Source organism: Salvelinus namaycush, chromosome 2 (genome assembly GCF_016432855.1).
Source record: "Salvelinus namaycush isolate Seneca chromosome 2, SaNama_1.0, whole genome shotgun sequence".
In the NCBI taxonomy this organism is placed as follows: Eukaryota; Metazoa; Chordata; class Actinopteri; order Salmoniformes; family Salmonidae; genus Salvelinus; species Salvelinus namaycush.
The window spans coordinates 73,133,732-73,147,878 of NC_052308.1; the positions used below are offsets into that span (position 1 = coordinate 73,133,732).

Below are 14,147 nucleotides of genomic sequence, written 5' to 3' on the forward strand. Positions count from 1 at the left end.
TTGAGGGCAGTGTGCACATAGCCTGTCTTCTCGAGAGACAGGTCTGCCTACAGCGGCCTTTCTCAATAGCAAGGCTATGCTCACTGAGTGTACATAATTTTGGGTCAGTCACAGTGGTCAGGTATTCTGCCATTGTGTACTCTCTGTTTAGAGCCAGATAGCATTTTAATTTGCTCTGTTTTTTGGGGTGATTACTTCCAGTATGTCAAATAGTTCTCTTTTTGCTTCCTCATAACTTGGTTGAGTCTAATTGTGTTTACATTTACATTTAAGTCATTTAGCAGACGCTCTTATCCAGAGCGACTTACAAATTGGTGTTGCTGTCCTGGGACTCTGTGGGGTCTGTTTGTGTTTGTGAACAGCGCCCCAGAATCAGCTGGCTGAGGGGTCTCTTCTCTAGGTTCATCTCTCTGTAGGTGAGGGCTTTGTGATGGAATGTGTAGGAATCGCTTCTTTTTAGATGGTTGTAGAATTTAAAAGCTATTTTCTGGAATTTCATCCTCCAAGGTCTTCAGTTCCTGTTGTAGCCACAGCCACTCGTCTGTTGATTCTACTTCCCCCTGTGGATCAGTGACATCAGTCTGATTGATTGGTTAATTTATTGATTGATTAATTGGTTAACTGATTCATGGTGAATGGATGGATTATAATAGATTGATTGGTTGATTGATGGGTTAGTTGATTAATTAATTGATTGATTGATCTAGGCTACATTACCTGATCTGAGTCAACGATTCTGGCTGCTCTTACTACTCCCTCATCCTCCATGTATTCCTCTTCATCCTTCATTGGGAGAAAAGGGGACTCTGTTACACTCTGTGGGGAAGTTTGAAATGAACTACTTGTACTTATTATCTTTCCACACACGCACACAGACACACACACACACACACACACACAAACACACACACACACACACACAAACACACACACACACAAAACTTGGTTATCATCCTCGGCCACACCATAATGCACGGGCGACACAGGAACTCTTCATCATCATCAGACACCATTATGTTGTGCATCTCCAGACCCAACTTGAGATCCAGCCTGTAGGAGATGGAGGAATATGGGGATGAATATCTGGCCGCTGTAGTGGTTGGAAATACACCTGGTGAAACAGGTGAGATCTCAGGGCTGAAGTTGTTACTGGAAGTAAATTCACTTACGTAGACGTTTCAACAAGATACTGTCTTTTCCCTGTGGGAAAAACAGGCAACAGAGTTAGGGTTAAGATATTAATTTGTGACACGTAAAAGTAATTTTAATTAAGGAGTGGTAAAGAGAGAGAGAGAGAGAGAAGTGGAGAAAAAGAGAGAGGAGCGAGAGAGACAAACTGAAAAGCGAGAGAGACAGAGAGACAAACTGAAAAGAGAGAGGAGCGAGAGAGACCAACTGAAAAGAGAGAGGAGAGAGACAGAGAGACAAACTGAAAAGAGAGAGAGGAGAGAGAGAGACAGAGAGACAAACAGAAAAGAGAGAGAGGAGACAGAGAGACAAACTGAAAAGAGAGAGAGGAGACAGAGAGACAAACTGAAAAGAGAGAGGAGAGAGAGAGACAGAGAGACAAACTGAAAAGAGAGAGAGGAGAGAGACAGAGAGACAAACTGAACAGAGAGAGAGGAGAGAGACAGAGAGACAAACTGAACAGAGAGAGAGAAGTGTGAGAAACAGAGAGACAAACTGAAAAGCGAGAGAGACAGAGAGACAAACTGAAAAGAGAGAGGAGCGAGAGAAACAGAGAGACAAACTGAAAAGAGAGTGGAGTGAGAGAAACAGAGAGACAAACTGAAAAGAGAGAGGAGCGAGATAGACAGAGAGACAAACTGAAAAGAGAGTGGAGTGAGAGAGACAGAGAGACAAACTGAACAGAGAGAGAGGAGAGAGACAGAGAGACAAACTGAACAGAGAGGAGAGAGACGGAGAGACAAACTGAAAAGAGAGAGGAGAGAGAGAGACAGAGAGACAAACTGAAAAGAGAGAGAGGAGAGAGACAGAGAGACAAACTGAAAAGAGAGTGGAGCGAGAGAAACAGAGAGACAAACTGAAAAGAGAGTGGAGTGAGAGAAACAGAGAGACAAACTGAAAAGAGAGAGAGAAGTGTGAGAAACAGAGAGACAAACTGAAAAGAGAGAGGAGCGAGAGAAACAGAGAGACAAACTGAAAAGAGAGAGGAGCGAGAGAAACAGAGAGACAAACTGAAAAGAGAGTGGAGTGAGAGAAACAGAGAGACAAACTGAAAAGAGAGTGGAGTGAGAGAAACAGAGAGACAAACTGAAAAAAGAGAGAGAGGAGCGAGAGAAACAGAGAGACAAACTGAAAAGAGAGAGGAGCGAGAGAGACGGAGAGACAAACTGAAAAGAGAGTGGAGTGAGAGAAACAGAGAGACAAACTGAAAAGAGAGAGGAGCGAGAGAAACAGAGAGACAAACTGAAAAGAGAGAGGAGAGAGAGAAACAGAGAGACAAACTGAAAAGAGAGAGGAGAGAGAGAAACAGAGAGACAAACTGAAAAGAGAGAGAGGAGCGAGAGAAACAGAGAGACAAACTGAAAAGAGAGAGGAGCGAGAGAAACAGAGAGACAAACTGAAAAGAGAGTGGAGTGAGAGAAACAGAGAGACAAACTGAAAAAAGAGAGAGAGGAGCGAGAGAAACAGAGAGACAAACTGAAAAGAGAGTGGAGTGAGAGAAACAGAGAGACAAACTGAAAAGAGAGAGAGAAGTGTGAGAAACAGAGAGACAAACTGAAAAGAGAGAGGAGCGAGAGAAACAGAGAGACAAACTGAAAAGAGAGAGAGGAGTGAGAGAAACAGAGAGACAAACTGAAGAGAGAGAGAGGAGCGAGAGAAACAGAGAGACAAACTGAAGAGAGAGAGAGAGAAGTGTGAGAAACAGAGAGACAAACTGAAAAGAGAGAGAGGAGCGAGAGAAACAGAGAGACAAACTGAAGAGAGAGAGGAGCGAGAGAAACAGAGAGACAAACTGAAAAGAGAGAGAAGTGTGAGAAACAGAGAGACAAACTGAAAAGAGAGAGAGGAGCGAGAGAAATAGAGAGACAAACTGAAGAGAGAGAGGAGCGAGAGAAACAGAGAGACAAACTGAAAAGAGAGAGAAGTGTGAGAAACAGAGAGACAAACTGAAAAGAGAGAGAGGAGCGAGAGAAACAGAGAGACAAACTGAAAAGAGAGAGAGAGAAGTGTGAGAAACAGAGAGACAAACTGAAAAGAGAGAGAGGAGCGAGAGAGACAGAGAGACAAACTGAAAAGAGAGTGGAGCGAGAGAAACAGAGAGACAAACTGAAAAGAGAGAGAGGAGCGAGAGAAACAGAGAGACAAACTGAAAAAAGAGAGAGAGAAGTGTGAGAAACAGAGACAAACTGAAAAGAGAGAGGAGCGAGAGAGACAGAGAGACAAACTGAAAAGAGAGAGAGAAGTGTGAGAAACAGAGAGACAAACTGAAAAAAGAGAGAGAGGAGCGAGAGAAACAGAGAGACAAACTGAAAAAAGAGAGAGAGAAGTGAGAGAAACAGAGAGACAAACTGAAAAAAGAGAGAGAGAAGTGTGAGAAACAGAGAGACAAACTGAAACGAGAGATGAGCGAGAGAAACAGAGAGAAACTGAAACGAGAGAGGAGAGAGAGAGACGGAGAGACAAACTGAAAAGAGAGTGGAGTGAGAGAAACAGAGAGACAAACTGAAAAGAGAGAGGAGCGAGAGAAACAGAGAGACAAACTGAAAAGAGAGAGGAGAGAGAGAGACAGAGAGACAAACTGAAAAGAGAGAGGAGCGAGAGAGACGAGAGAGAGGAGAAAAAGTCAACAGTGTACACTCACCGTACAGCAGACCAATGAAACAACATGTGGTCACCAAGGTAACCAGGAAGAGGAAACAGCCGAACACAACAGCCACCACCACGGTAGGGAGGTGGTTCAACACTGGCAGAGGAAGAAGAAGAGGTAAACAAACAAAAACAACTTCAAACATCTGAATACAGGCTTTGATTGAACTACATACAACCCATTGACCCTATGTAGAGCCATGTGTCTGTAAGATTCACACACACACACACACACACACACACACACACACACACACACACACACACACACACACACACACACACACACACACACACACACACACACACACACACACATAACCACACACACACACAATTCCAGTCAAGCAAAGACTCTCATGCCTGGGATGGTCCAGTGGTCTAAGTCTCTGTGTCTGGAGCCTTTGTACAATGTACCACTACCAGCATGGGTTTGAATCTGGCCTCAATGTACCGCTGCCAGCATGGGTTTGAATCTGGCCTCAATGTACCGCTGCCAGCATGGGTTTGAATCTGGCCTCAATGTACCGCTGCCAGCATGGGTTTGAATCTGGCCTCAATGTACCGCTGCCAGCATGGGTTTGAATCTGGCCTCAATGTACCGCTGCCAGCATGGGTTTGAATCTGGCCTCAATGTACCGCTGCCAGCATGGGTTTGAATCCGGCCTCAATGTACCGCTGCCAGCATGGGTTTGAATCTGGCCTCAATGTACCGCTGCCAGCATGGGTTTGAATGTGGCCTCAATGTACCGCTGCCAGCATGGGTTTGAATGTGGCCTCAATGTACCGCTGCCAGCATGGGTTTGAATCTGGCCTCAATGTACCGCTGCCAGCATGGGTTTGAATCTGGCCTCAATGTACCGCTGCCAGCATGGGTTTGAAACTGGCCTCAATGTACCGCTGCCAGCATGGGTTTGAATGTGGCCTCAATGTACCGCTGCCAGCATGGGTTTGAATGTGGCCTCAATGTACCGCTGCCAGCATGGGTTTGAATGTGGCCTCAATGTACCGCTGCCAGCATGGGTTTGAATCTGGCCTCAATGTACCGCTGCCAGCATGGGTTTGAATGTGGCCTCAATGTACCGCTGCCAGCATGGGTTTGAATCTGGCCTCAATGTACCGCTGCCAGCATGGGTTTGAATCTGGCCTCAATGTACCGCTGCCAGCATGGGTTTGAATCCGGCCTCAATGTACCGCTGCCAGCATGGGTTTGAATCTGGCCTCGATGTACCGCTGCCAGCATGGGTTTGAATCTGGCCTCAATGTACCGCTGCCAGCATGGGTTTGAATCTGGCCTCAATGTACCGCTGCCAGCATGGGTTTGAATGTGGCCTCAATGTACCGCTGCCAGCATGGGTTTGAATCTGGCCTCAATGTACCGCTGCCAGCATGGGTTTGAATCCGGCCTCAATGTACCGCTGCCAGCATGGGTTTGAATCTGGCCTCAATGTACCGCTGCCAGCATGGGTTTGAATCTGGCCTCAATGTACCGCTGCCAGCATGGGTTTGAATCTGGCCTCAATGTACCGCTGCCAGCATGGGTTTGAATGTGGCCTCAATGTACCGCTGCCAGCATGGGTTTGAATCTGGCCTCAATGTACCGCTGCCAGCATGGGTTTGAATGTGGCCTCAATGTACCGCTGCCAGCATGGGTTTGAATGTGGCCTCAATGTACCGCTGCCAGCATGGGTTTGAATGTGGCCTCAATGTACCGCTGCCAGCATGGGTTTGAATGTGGCCTCAATGTACCGCTGCCAGCATGGGTTTGAATCCGGCCTCAATGTACCGCTGCCAGCATGGGTTTGAATCTGGCCTCAATGTACCGCTGCCAGCATGGGTTTGAATCCGGCCTCAATGTACCGCTGCCAGCATGGGTTTGAATCTGGCCTCAATGTACCGCTGCCAGCATGGGTTTGAATCTGGCCTCAATGTACCACTGCCAGCATGGGTTTGAATCTGGCCTCAATGTACCGCTGCCAGCATGGGTTTGAATCCGGCCTCAATGTACCGCTGCCAGCATGGGTTTGAATCCGGCCTCAATGTACCACTGCCAGCATGGGTTTGAATCCGGCCTCAATGTACCGCTGCCAGCATGGGTTTGAATCCGGCCTCAATGTACCGCTGCCAGCATGGGTTTGAATCTGGCCTCAATGTACCGCTGCCAGCATGGGTTTGAATCTGGCCTCAATGTACCACTGCCAGCATGGGTTTGAATCTGGCCTCAATGTATCGCTGCCAGCATGGGTTTGAATCCGGCCTCAATGTACCGCTGCCAGCATGGGTTTGAATCTGGCCTCAATGTACCGCTGCCAGCAAGGGTTTGAATCCGGCCTCAATGTACCACTGCCAGCATGGGTTTGAATCTGGCCTCAATGTACCGCTGCCAGCATGGGTTTGAATCCGGCCTCAATGTACCACTGCTAGCATGGGTTTGAATCTGGCCCACTGCTCTTTCAGCTATCTCTCTCTATCCAAGAAAAATATATTTAAGAAAAATAAAAAACTAATCTCAGACCAAACCTTCTTTATCGATGTACCTCTCCTCACTGCTGATCACCGTAGTGCCATCAAAGCTGTCGGACACATCACAATGGTACGTTCCGGCACTGCTCTTCCCCACAGATAACAACAAAATGGATTGCCCCGTCTGGTTCTGCACCCAGTAGAAGTCTCCACGGCCTTCTAGAACAGTTCCGTTGAGGAACCAGCGGTACTGGGGAAAGGTTCCCCTCTCCACGGAACAGTAGAACGTCAGGCCCACAATGGAGAAGTTTTCTCCCACGTCGGTGTCGTAGTGCATCGTCACAGCTCCACCTACTGGAACTGGGGGGGGGGGGGTAGATATACTCAGCGACACAAATGGCAACTTTAGAGCACTACTTTTGTGCACTACTTTTGACCAAAGCAAAAACATTTTCACTCTGTAGGGAAAAAGGATGCCATTTGGGATGCAAACATGAAATGATGAGTTTCAATGTATGAGAATGTATAAGTCCAGTGGGTGATAAGTCCAGTGGGTGATAAGTCCAGTGGGTGATAAGTCCAGTGGGTGATAAGTCTAGTGGGTGATAAGTCCAGTGGGTGATAAGTCCAGTGGGTGATAAGTCTAGTGGGTGATAAGTCTAGTGGGTGATAAGTCTAGTGGGTGATAAGTCCAGTGGGTGATAAGTCTAGTGGGTGATAAGTCTAGTGGGTGATAAGTCTAGTGGGTGATAAGTCCAGTGGGTGATAAGTCTAGTGGGTGATAAGTCTAGTGGGTGATAAGTCTAGTGGGTGATAAGTCTAGTGGGTGATAAGTCCAGTGGGTGATAAGTCCAGTGGGTGATAAGTCCAGTGGGTGATAAGTCTAGTGGGTGATAAGTCTAGTGAGTGATAAGTCTAGTGGGTGATAAGTCTAGTGGGTGATAAGTCTAGTGGGTGATAAGTCTAGTGAGTGATAAGTCCAGTGGGTGATAAGTCTAGTGGGTGATAAGTCTAGTGGGTGATAAGTCTAGTGGGTGATAAGTCTAGTGGGTGATAAGTCTAGTGGGTGATAAGTCTAGTGGGTGATAAGTCTAGTGAGTGATAAGTCTAGTGAGTGATAAGTCTAGTGAGTGATAAGTCTAGTGGGTGATAAGTCTAGTGGGTGATAAGTCTAGTGGGTGATAAGTCCAGTGGGTGATAAGTCTAGTGGGTCTTGAGTGCTGAGAACAGAACTATAGGTCAAATCCTTTTCTTGAAACAGACTGTCGGACAAAGAGACAGACAGACAGAGAGACAGACTCACCAACGTGCATGGCCTTCCACTGACCGTACACCACCCGGTCTCCGTTCTCCGCCTGACACTGTAGAAAGCCCATGTGGAGATCTAGAACCACTGGAATAGAGAACGTGGCGAATCGCTCGTCAACCGTCTCCGTGCTGATGAACTCTGACCTGCTGTAGAGGGAGAAGGTGATGGGCGGAGTCCCATTGAGTGATTGACACGTGACGTGGGCAATGTAGGTCCCGTCTGTTTCCTTCAGTACCAGGATGTGGAGGTCCGGTTCAGACACGAGCTCTGAAAGAGAGGAGAGGATGGATGGAGAGAGTTTTGAACAAGATATCATCTGAATACAGGGTTTGATTTAATACAATCCACTGACTTCACAAAAAATAAAAAATAAATATAAATATATGACAGAATCCCTTTTAGCTGTCAGGAGCTTTGAGAAATACGCAGGGTGGAGTTTTCCTGACCGCGGGACCTGACCAGGGAAAACTCCTGCCCTAGACAGGAGAGAGAGGGCAACTTGGAGGAAAACAACCCCCTTCAGGGAAACGTCTCTTTTCTAAAAGAAAAAAGCATCGTTTGGTAAGACTTAGATATGTGTATACTATATATATATTTGTATACTGGCTGTCAATTTACATTTTAGCAGACATTCTTATCCAGAGCAACTAACAGGACAGGAGCAATTATGGTCAAGTGCCTTGCTCAAGGGTGTTTGACCTAGTCGGCTCAGAAATTCAAACCAGCAATCTTTGGGTTACTGGCCCAACACTAACCACTAGGCTACCTGCCTCTATACTTCGGTAAACACATTTTGAAGGGGAATAAGAGGGCAGAATTCTTTCTTGTACTGGTCACCCCTGGAAATCAAATCCACAACCCTGGCGTTGCAAGCGCCAAGCTCTGCTAACTGAGCCACACAGGAAAATGTACAACTTATTTCATGGAAAGAACAGGTGTTCCTAGTGTTTTGTACGCTCAGTGTGTATATAGAATGTTTATAGATCTAATTCATTAGATTTAATAAATACCTTTTGCTAAATGAGAAAAATGTTACCTCAAAATTGTTTTAGTGGATTGACTTAAACAGTTGTGATGAGACAGATTACATTTTTATTTGAGCAAGACTAGTGATATCCAGGGAAAGACTAGTGATATCCAGGGAAAGACTAGTGATATCCAGGGAAAGACTAGTGATATCCAGGGAAAGACTAGTGATGTCCAGGGAAAGACTAGTGATATCCAGGGAAAGACTAGTGATATCCAGGGAAAGACTAGTGATATCCAGGGAAAGACTAGTGATATCCTGTGAAAGACTAGTGATATCCAGGGAAAGACTAGTAATATCCAGGGAAAGACTAGTGATATCCAGGGAAAGACTAGTGATATTCTGTGAAAGACTAGTGATATCCAGGGAAAGACTAGTGATATCCAGGGAAAGACTAGTGATATTCTGTGAAAGACTAGTGATATCCAGGGAAAGACTAGTGATATCCAGGGAAAGACTAGTGATATCCAGGGAAAGACTAGTGATATCCAGGGAAAGACTAGTGATGTCCAGGGAAAGACTAGTGATATCCAGGGAAAACCTAGTGGCATTCAGGAAAAGATTAGTGGCATCCAGGGAAAGACTAGTGATGTCCAGGGAAAGACTAGTGATATCCAGGGAAAACCTAGTGGCATTCAGGAAAAGATTAGTGGCATCCAGGAAAAGACTAGTGATATCCAGGGAAAGACTAGTGATATCCAGGGAAAGACTAGTGGCATCCAGGGAAAGACTAGTGATATCCAGGGAAAGACTAGTGATATTCTGTGAAAGACTAGTGATATCCAGGGAAAGACTAGTGATATCCAGGGAAAGACTAGTGATATCCAAGGAAAGACTAGTGATATCCAGTGAAAGACTAGTGGCATCCAGGGAAGACTAGTGATATCCAAGGAAAGACTAGTGGCATCCAGGAAAAGACTAGTGATATCCAGGGAAAGACTAGTGGCATCCAGGGAAAGACTAGTGATATCCAGGGAAAGACTAGTGATATCCAGGGAAAGACTAGTGGCATCCAGGGAAAGACTAGTGATATCCAGGGAAAGACTAGTGGCATCCAGGGAAAGTGTTAAAAATGTTGGTGACATCAAGTGGTTTCTGTGAGAATTACAGGAGGGGGGTGTTTAACCCATCAAATAAAATAAAAGGTTATTTGTCAAGTGCACTGAATACAACAGGTGTAGTCCTTACAGTGAAATGCTTACTGACAAGTCCTTACTGACAAGTCCTTACAGTGAAATGCTTACTGACAAGTCCTTAACCAACAATGCAGTTTTAAGAAAATAGAGTTAAGAAAATATTTACTAAATAAACTAAAGTAAAAAATAAAAACAAAAGTAACACTAACAACAATAACAATAACAAGGCTATATACAGGGAATACCGATACAGAGTCAATGTGCGGGGGAAAAGGTTAGTCAAGGTATTTTGACCATGGAGGCAGGGGTAAAGTGACTATGCATAGGGATGTGGACAGAAAGGAACTTGAAACTCTCGACCCGCTCCACTACAACCCCGTCGATGTGATTTATTTATTTTATTATTATTTTTAAAAAATGCACCTTTATTTAACCAGGTAGGCCAGTTGAGAACAAGTTCTCATTTACAACTGCGACCTGGCCAAGATAAAGCAAAGCAGTGCGACAAAAACAACAGAGTTACACATGAGATAAACAAACGTACAGTCAATAACACAATAGAAAAATCTGTATATTGTGTGTGCAAATGAAGTAAGGAGATAAGGCAATAAATAGGCCGATAGTGGTGAAGTAATTACAATTTAGCACTGGAGTGATATATGTGCAGATGAGGATGTGCAGGTAGAAATACTGGTGTGCAAAAGAGCAGAAAAACAAAAACAAATATGGGGATGAGGTAGGGGTAGTTGGTTGGGTTATTTACAGATGGGCTGTGTACAGCTGCAGCGATTGGTAAGCTGCTCTGACAGCTGACGCTTAAAGTTAGTGAGGGAGATATGTCTCCAACTTCAGTGATTTTTGCAATTCGTTCCAGTCATTGGCAGCAGAGAACTGTAAGGAAAGGCGGCCAAAGGAGTACGGGAAAACCACGCTGGTTGACTTGTCTAACATACAAGACAAACTGGCACAGAGAGACAGGAAACACAGGGATAAATACACTGGGGAAAATAAGCGACACCTGGAGGGGGTGGAGACAATCACAGGAACAGGTGAAACAGATCAGGGCATGACAGGGCCAGGTCGATTAGAAAGGCCTGCTCACATGAAGTGTTTTAGGGAGCGTTTGACAGTGATGAGGGGTGGTCGTTTGACAGCGGACCAATAACGGACGCAGGCAATGAGGCAGTGATCGCTGAGATCCTGGTTGAAAACAGCAGAGGTGTATTTAGAGGGCAAGTTAGTCACGATGATATCTATGAGGGTGCCCATGTTTATGGATTTTGGGTTGTACCTGGTAGATTCCTTGATCATTTGTGTGAGATTGAGGGCATCTAGTTTAGATAGTAGGACGGCCGGGGTGTTAAGCATATCCAAATTTAGGTCACCTATCAGTACGAACTCTGACGATAGATGGGAGACAATCAATTCACATATGATGTCCAGGGCACAGCTGGGGGCTGGGGGGGGGGGGTCTATAACAAGCGGCAACAGTGAGGGACTTATTTCTGGAGAGATGGATCATGTTCGGTCCTCCTTTTCCTGTAGTCCACGATCATCTCCTTTGAGCTCATGTTGAGGGAGAGGTTGTTTTCCTGGCACCACACGGCCAGGTCTCTGACCTCCTTCCTATAAGCTGTCTCAACGTTGTCGAGGTGGGAAAGCGCAGTGTTGGGTGCGATTGAGATTGCGTCATCTGTGGACCTGTTGGGGCGTTATGCAAATTGGAGTGGGTCTAGGGTTTCCGGGATGATGGTGTTGATGTGAGCCATGACCAGCCTTTCAAAGCACTTCATGGCTACCGACATGAGTGCTATGGGGCGGTCGTCATTTAGGAAGGTTACCTTCGCTTCCTTGGGCAAAGGGACTATGGTGGTCTGCTTGAAACATGTAGTTATTACAAACTAGGTCAGGGAGAGGTTGAAAATGTCAGTGAAGACACTTGCCAGTTGGTCTGCGCATGCCACCCTGTTTCTAGCTCCGGGGTGAAGTTTCCCCATAGAGCAGTGGTTTCCAACCATGGTACTAGGACCTCTGGGGGTACTTGGCCTACCCACAGGGGGTACTTGAGAAGACTGATGAGACCACAGGCCTACTGGTAAAATGCACATGAGGGGTACTACGGGCAGAGCAAAATTCAGTTGGTGGTACAGTAACCAAAAAGGTTGATAACCACTGCCATAAAGAATAATAGAGGACTCTTCTTTGTATCGGTCCCATTATGACATCTGTGAGAGCACGGGCAGCACCATTGAGGGCATTTCCATTTTGAAGTAGTCAATTTTCTTCTTCTACTACTTCTATGAGTTGGTAAACAAACTGAAAGGGTGCACACTGCCACTTGCATTGTGTTGTTTGAACAGGTATAAAGCCAAGGTTGGTGATATACTGTCAGCTGCAGTTATGGAATGTTTGCTCACGAACATAATTCATAGGCTGATCCCTCCTGATGACCCGGATGGAATTATGTGATCCTTCCTTAACCCATAGGAAGTCCCACCCAGTTGACTAATTCATAATGGTGAAATCCCTCTATGTTGCTGCCCATGCAAAAACTTTTTTTTTTGGCACTAGAGCCCTCTATCTCTGAGTATCCCCTAGGGACAGATGTAGGATCAGCTTCCCCTCCCCCAAGCCTCACCATAAGCATTCGTGTGGAAAATGCTAAACTGACTCAAGATCAGCGTCTAGGGGAAACTTCACCCTACTTACTCCATAATTATGTGATACAAATGACCCCTGACCTCTGACCTTTGACCTTGATGACCTTGGCAGTGCTCCTGGAGGAGTAGACCTCGGTCAAGTTGAGTTGGTTGGTAGCAACACAGGTGTACTCCCCGCTGTCCTCGAGCACCATCCTGTAGCATACAAATACAGATATTGTCAACAATATTTCCAGTGAGTTTTCACATATTTTCAAGAAGCTAAATAATAAAACATTGACGAAGATCTATGTGACTGGAATGGTGTATTTGTCAATAAATATATCAGTTCTCTTCAGTTTTTTGCATATCCAATGCACCCATGATCTAACATGCATCTTCAGGTGGGCAAAAGTGAACGTCTGAAAGACAAACACAAGACAGACAGACCAGACAGCCCAGTAATAACAGACCATCCACAATACAGTACCTGTAGATGAAGAGTTGTTCCTGTGTCTGATTGTGTAAAGGAGACAGGGGGAGGGGCTTCCCATCCACCAGCCACTGGTAGGAGACGTGGTTCCCTTTGGTGATGTTACAACGTAGGGACAGTGGCTTCCCTTCGTAGAACTCCACAGACCCTGATTGGACTACAACCTCTGCACCGTTGACTGGGGCTGTGGGAGAACACATACAACCATACAGTACAACCATAGAATCTGATAATGTTGTGTTCTAATTCTAGGAGGGCATTTTAGATCTGTGAAAACATTTTAGTTCTATTAAGACATTGTAATTGTATAAAGACATTCAAATTCTATGAGGACATTCTAGTTCTATGAAGACATTTGAATTACCTGAGGACATTCAAGTTCTATGAGTACATTCTAGTTCTATGAGGAAATTGTAGTTCTGTGAAGACATTGTAAACGCAGCAAAAAAAGAAACGTCCTCTCAATGTCAACTGCGTTAATTTTCAGCAAACTTAACATGTGCAAATATTTGTATGAGCACAAGATTCAACAACTGAGACATAAACTGAACACGTTCCACAGACATGTGACTGACAGAAATGGAATAATGTGTCCCTGAACAAAGGGGGAGTCAAAATCAAAAGTAACAGTCAGTATCTGGTGTGGCCACCAGCTGCGTTAAGTACTGCCGTGCATCTCCTCATGGACTGCACCAGATTTGCCAGGTCTTGCTGTGAGATGTTACCTCACTCTTCCACCAAGGCACCTGCAAGTTCCCGGACATTTCTGGGGGGAATGGCCCTAGCCCTCACCCTCCAATCCAACAGGTCCCAGACGTGCTCAATGGGATTGAGATCTGGGCTCTTCGCTGGCCATGGCAGAACACTGACATTCCTGTCTTGCAGGAAATCACTCTCCGACGGATTCTCACAAGGCACCCTGATCTTCGCCCCCTGTATTTCCTTATTTTCTTAATGCGAATGAAGGGGACTTGAGCCTTGTCTGGGAGAAACATTATATATTTCGCTCATTAAAGAAAAAAATCTTTGTCCAGTTTGAGGTGAGTAATCACTGTTCTGATATCCAGAAGCTCTTTTCAGTCATAAAAGACAGTAGCATCAACATTATGTACAAAATAAGTTACAAACAATGCGAAAAACACACATCTGGTTAGGAGCCCGTAAAATGGCAGCCATTCCCTCCAATGCTAATTCTGCCAGAACAAAACAAAAGTATTAATACAGGGCCTACGACTCACCGACTACT

The 14,147-nt window shown here is 45.4% G+C and overlaps 1 protein-coding gene across 3 annotated transcripts in view; it reads right to left on the bottom strand.

Annotated features, from left to right (window-relative positions):
• Positions 1-91: 91 nt before the first annotated feature.
• LOC120018208 overlaps positions 92-14,147 on the bottom strand; it is a 17,565-nt gene continuing 3,509 nt past the window's right edge. For 2 of the 3 annotated variants that reach the window (XM_038961291.1, XM_038961282.1), the window contains 10 exons: positions 14,140-14,147; positions 12,899-13,085; positions 12,518-12,624; positions 7,601-7,873; positions 6,355-6,657; positions 3,830-3,931; positions 1,170-1,200; positions 966-1,050; positions 718-783; positions 92-560 (listed from right to left, as the gene is read on the bottom strand). The exon at positions 14,140-14,147 is cut by the window's right edge and continues 168 nt beyond it. In XM_038961291.1, the coding sequence (XP_038817219.1) occupies positions 474-560; positions 718-783; positions 966-1,050; positions 1,170-1,200; positions 3,830-3,931; positions 6,355-6,657; positions 7,601-7,873; positions 12,518-12,624; positions 12,899-13,085; positions 14,140-14,147 (1,249 nt within the window). In that variant the 3' untranslated portion in view covers positions 92-473. Of the gene's footprint in view, positions 561-717; positions 784-965; positions 1,051-1,169; positions 1,201-3,829; positions 3,932-6,354; positions 6,658-7,600; positions 7,874-12,517; positions 12,625-12,898; positions 13,086-14,139 lie in introns of those variants that run through there. The other variant, XR_005472193.1, reaches the window with a different exon arrangement.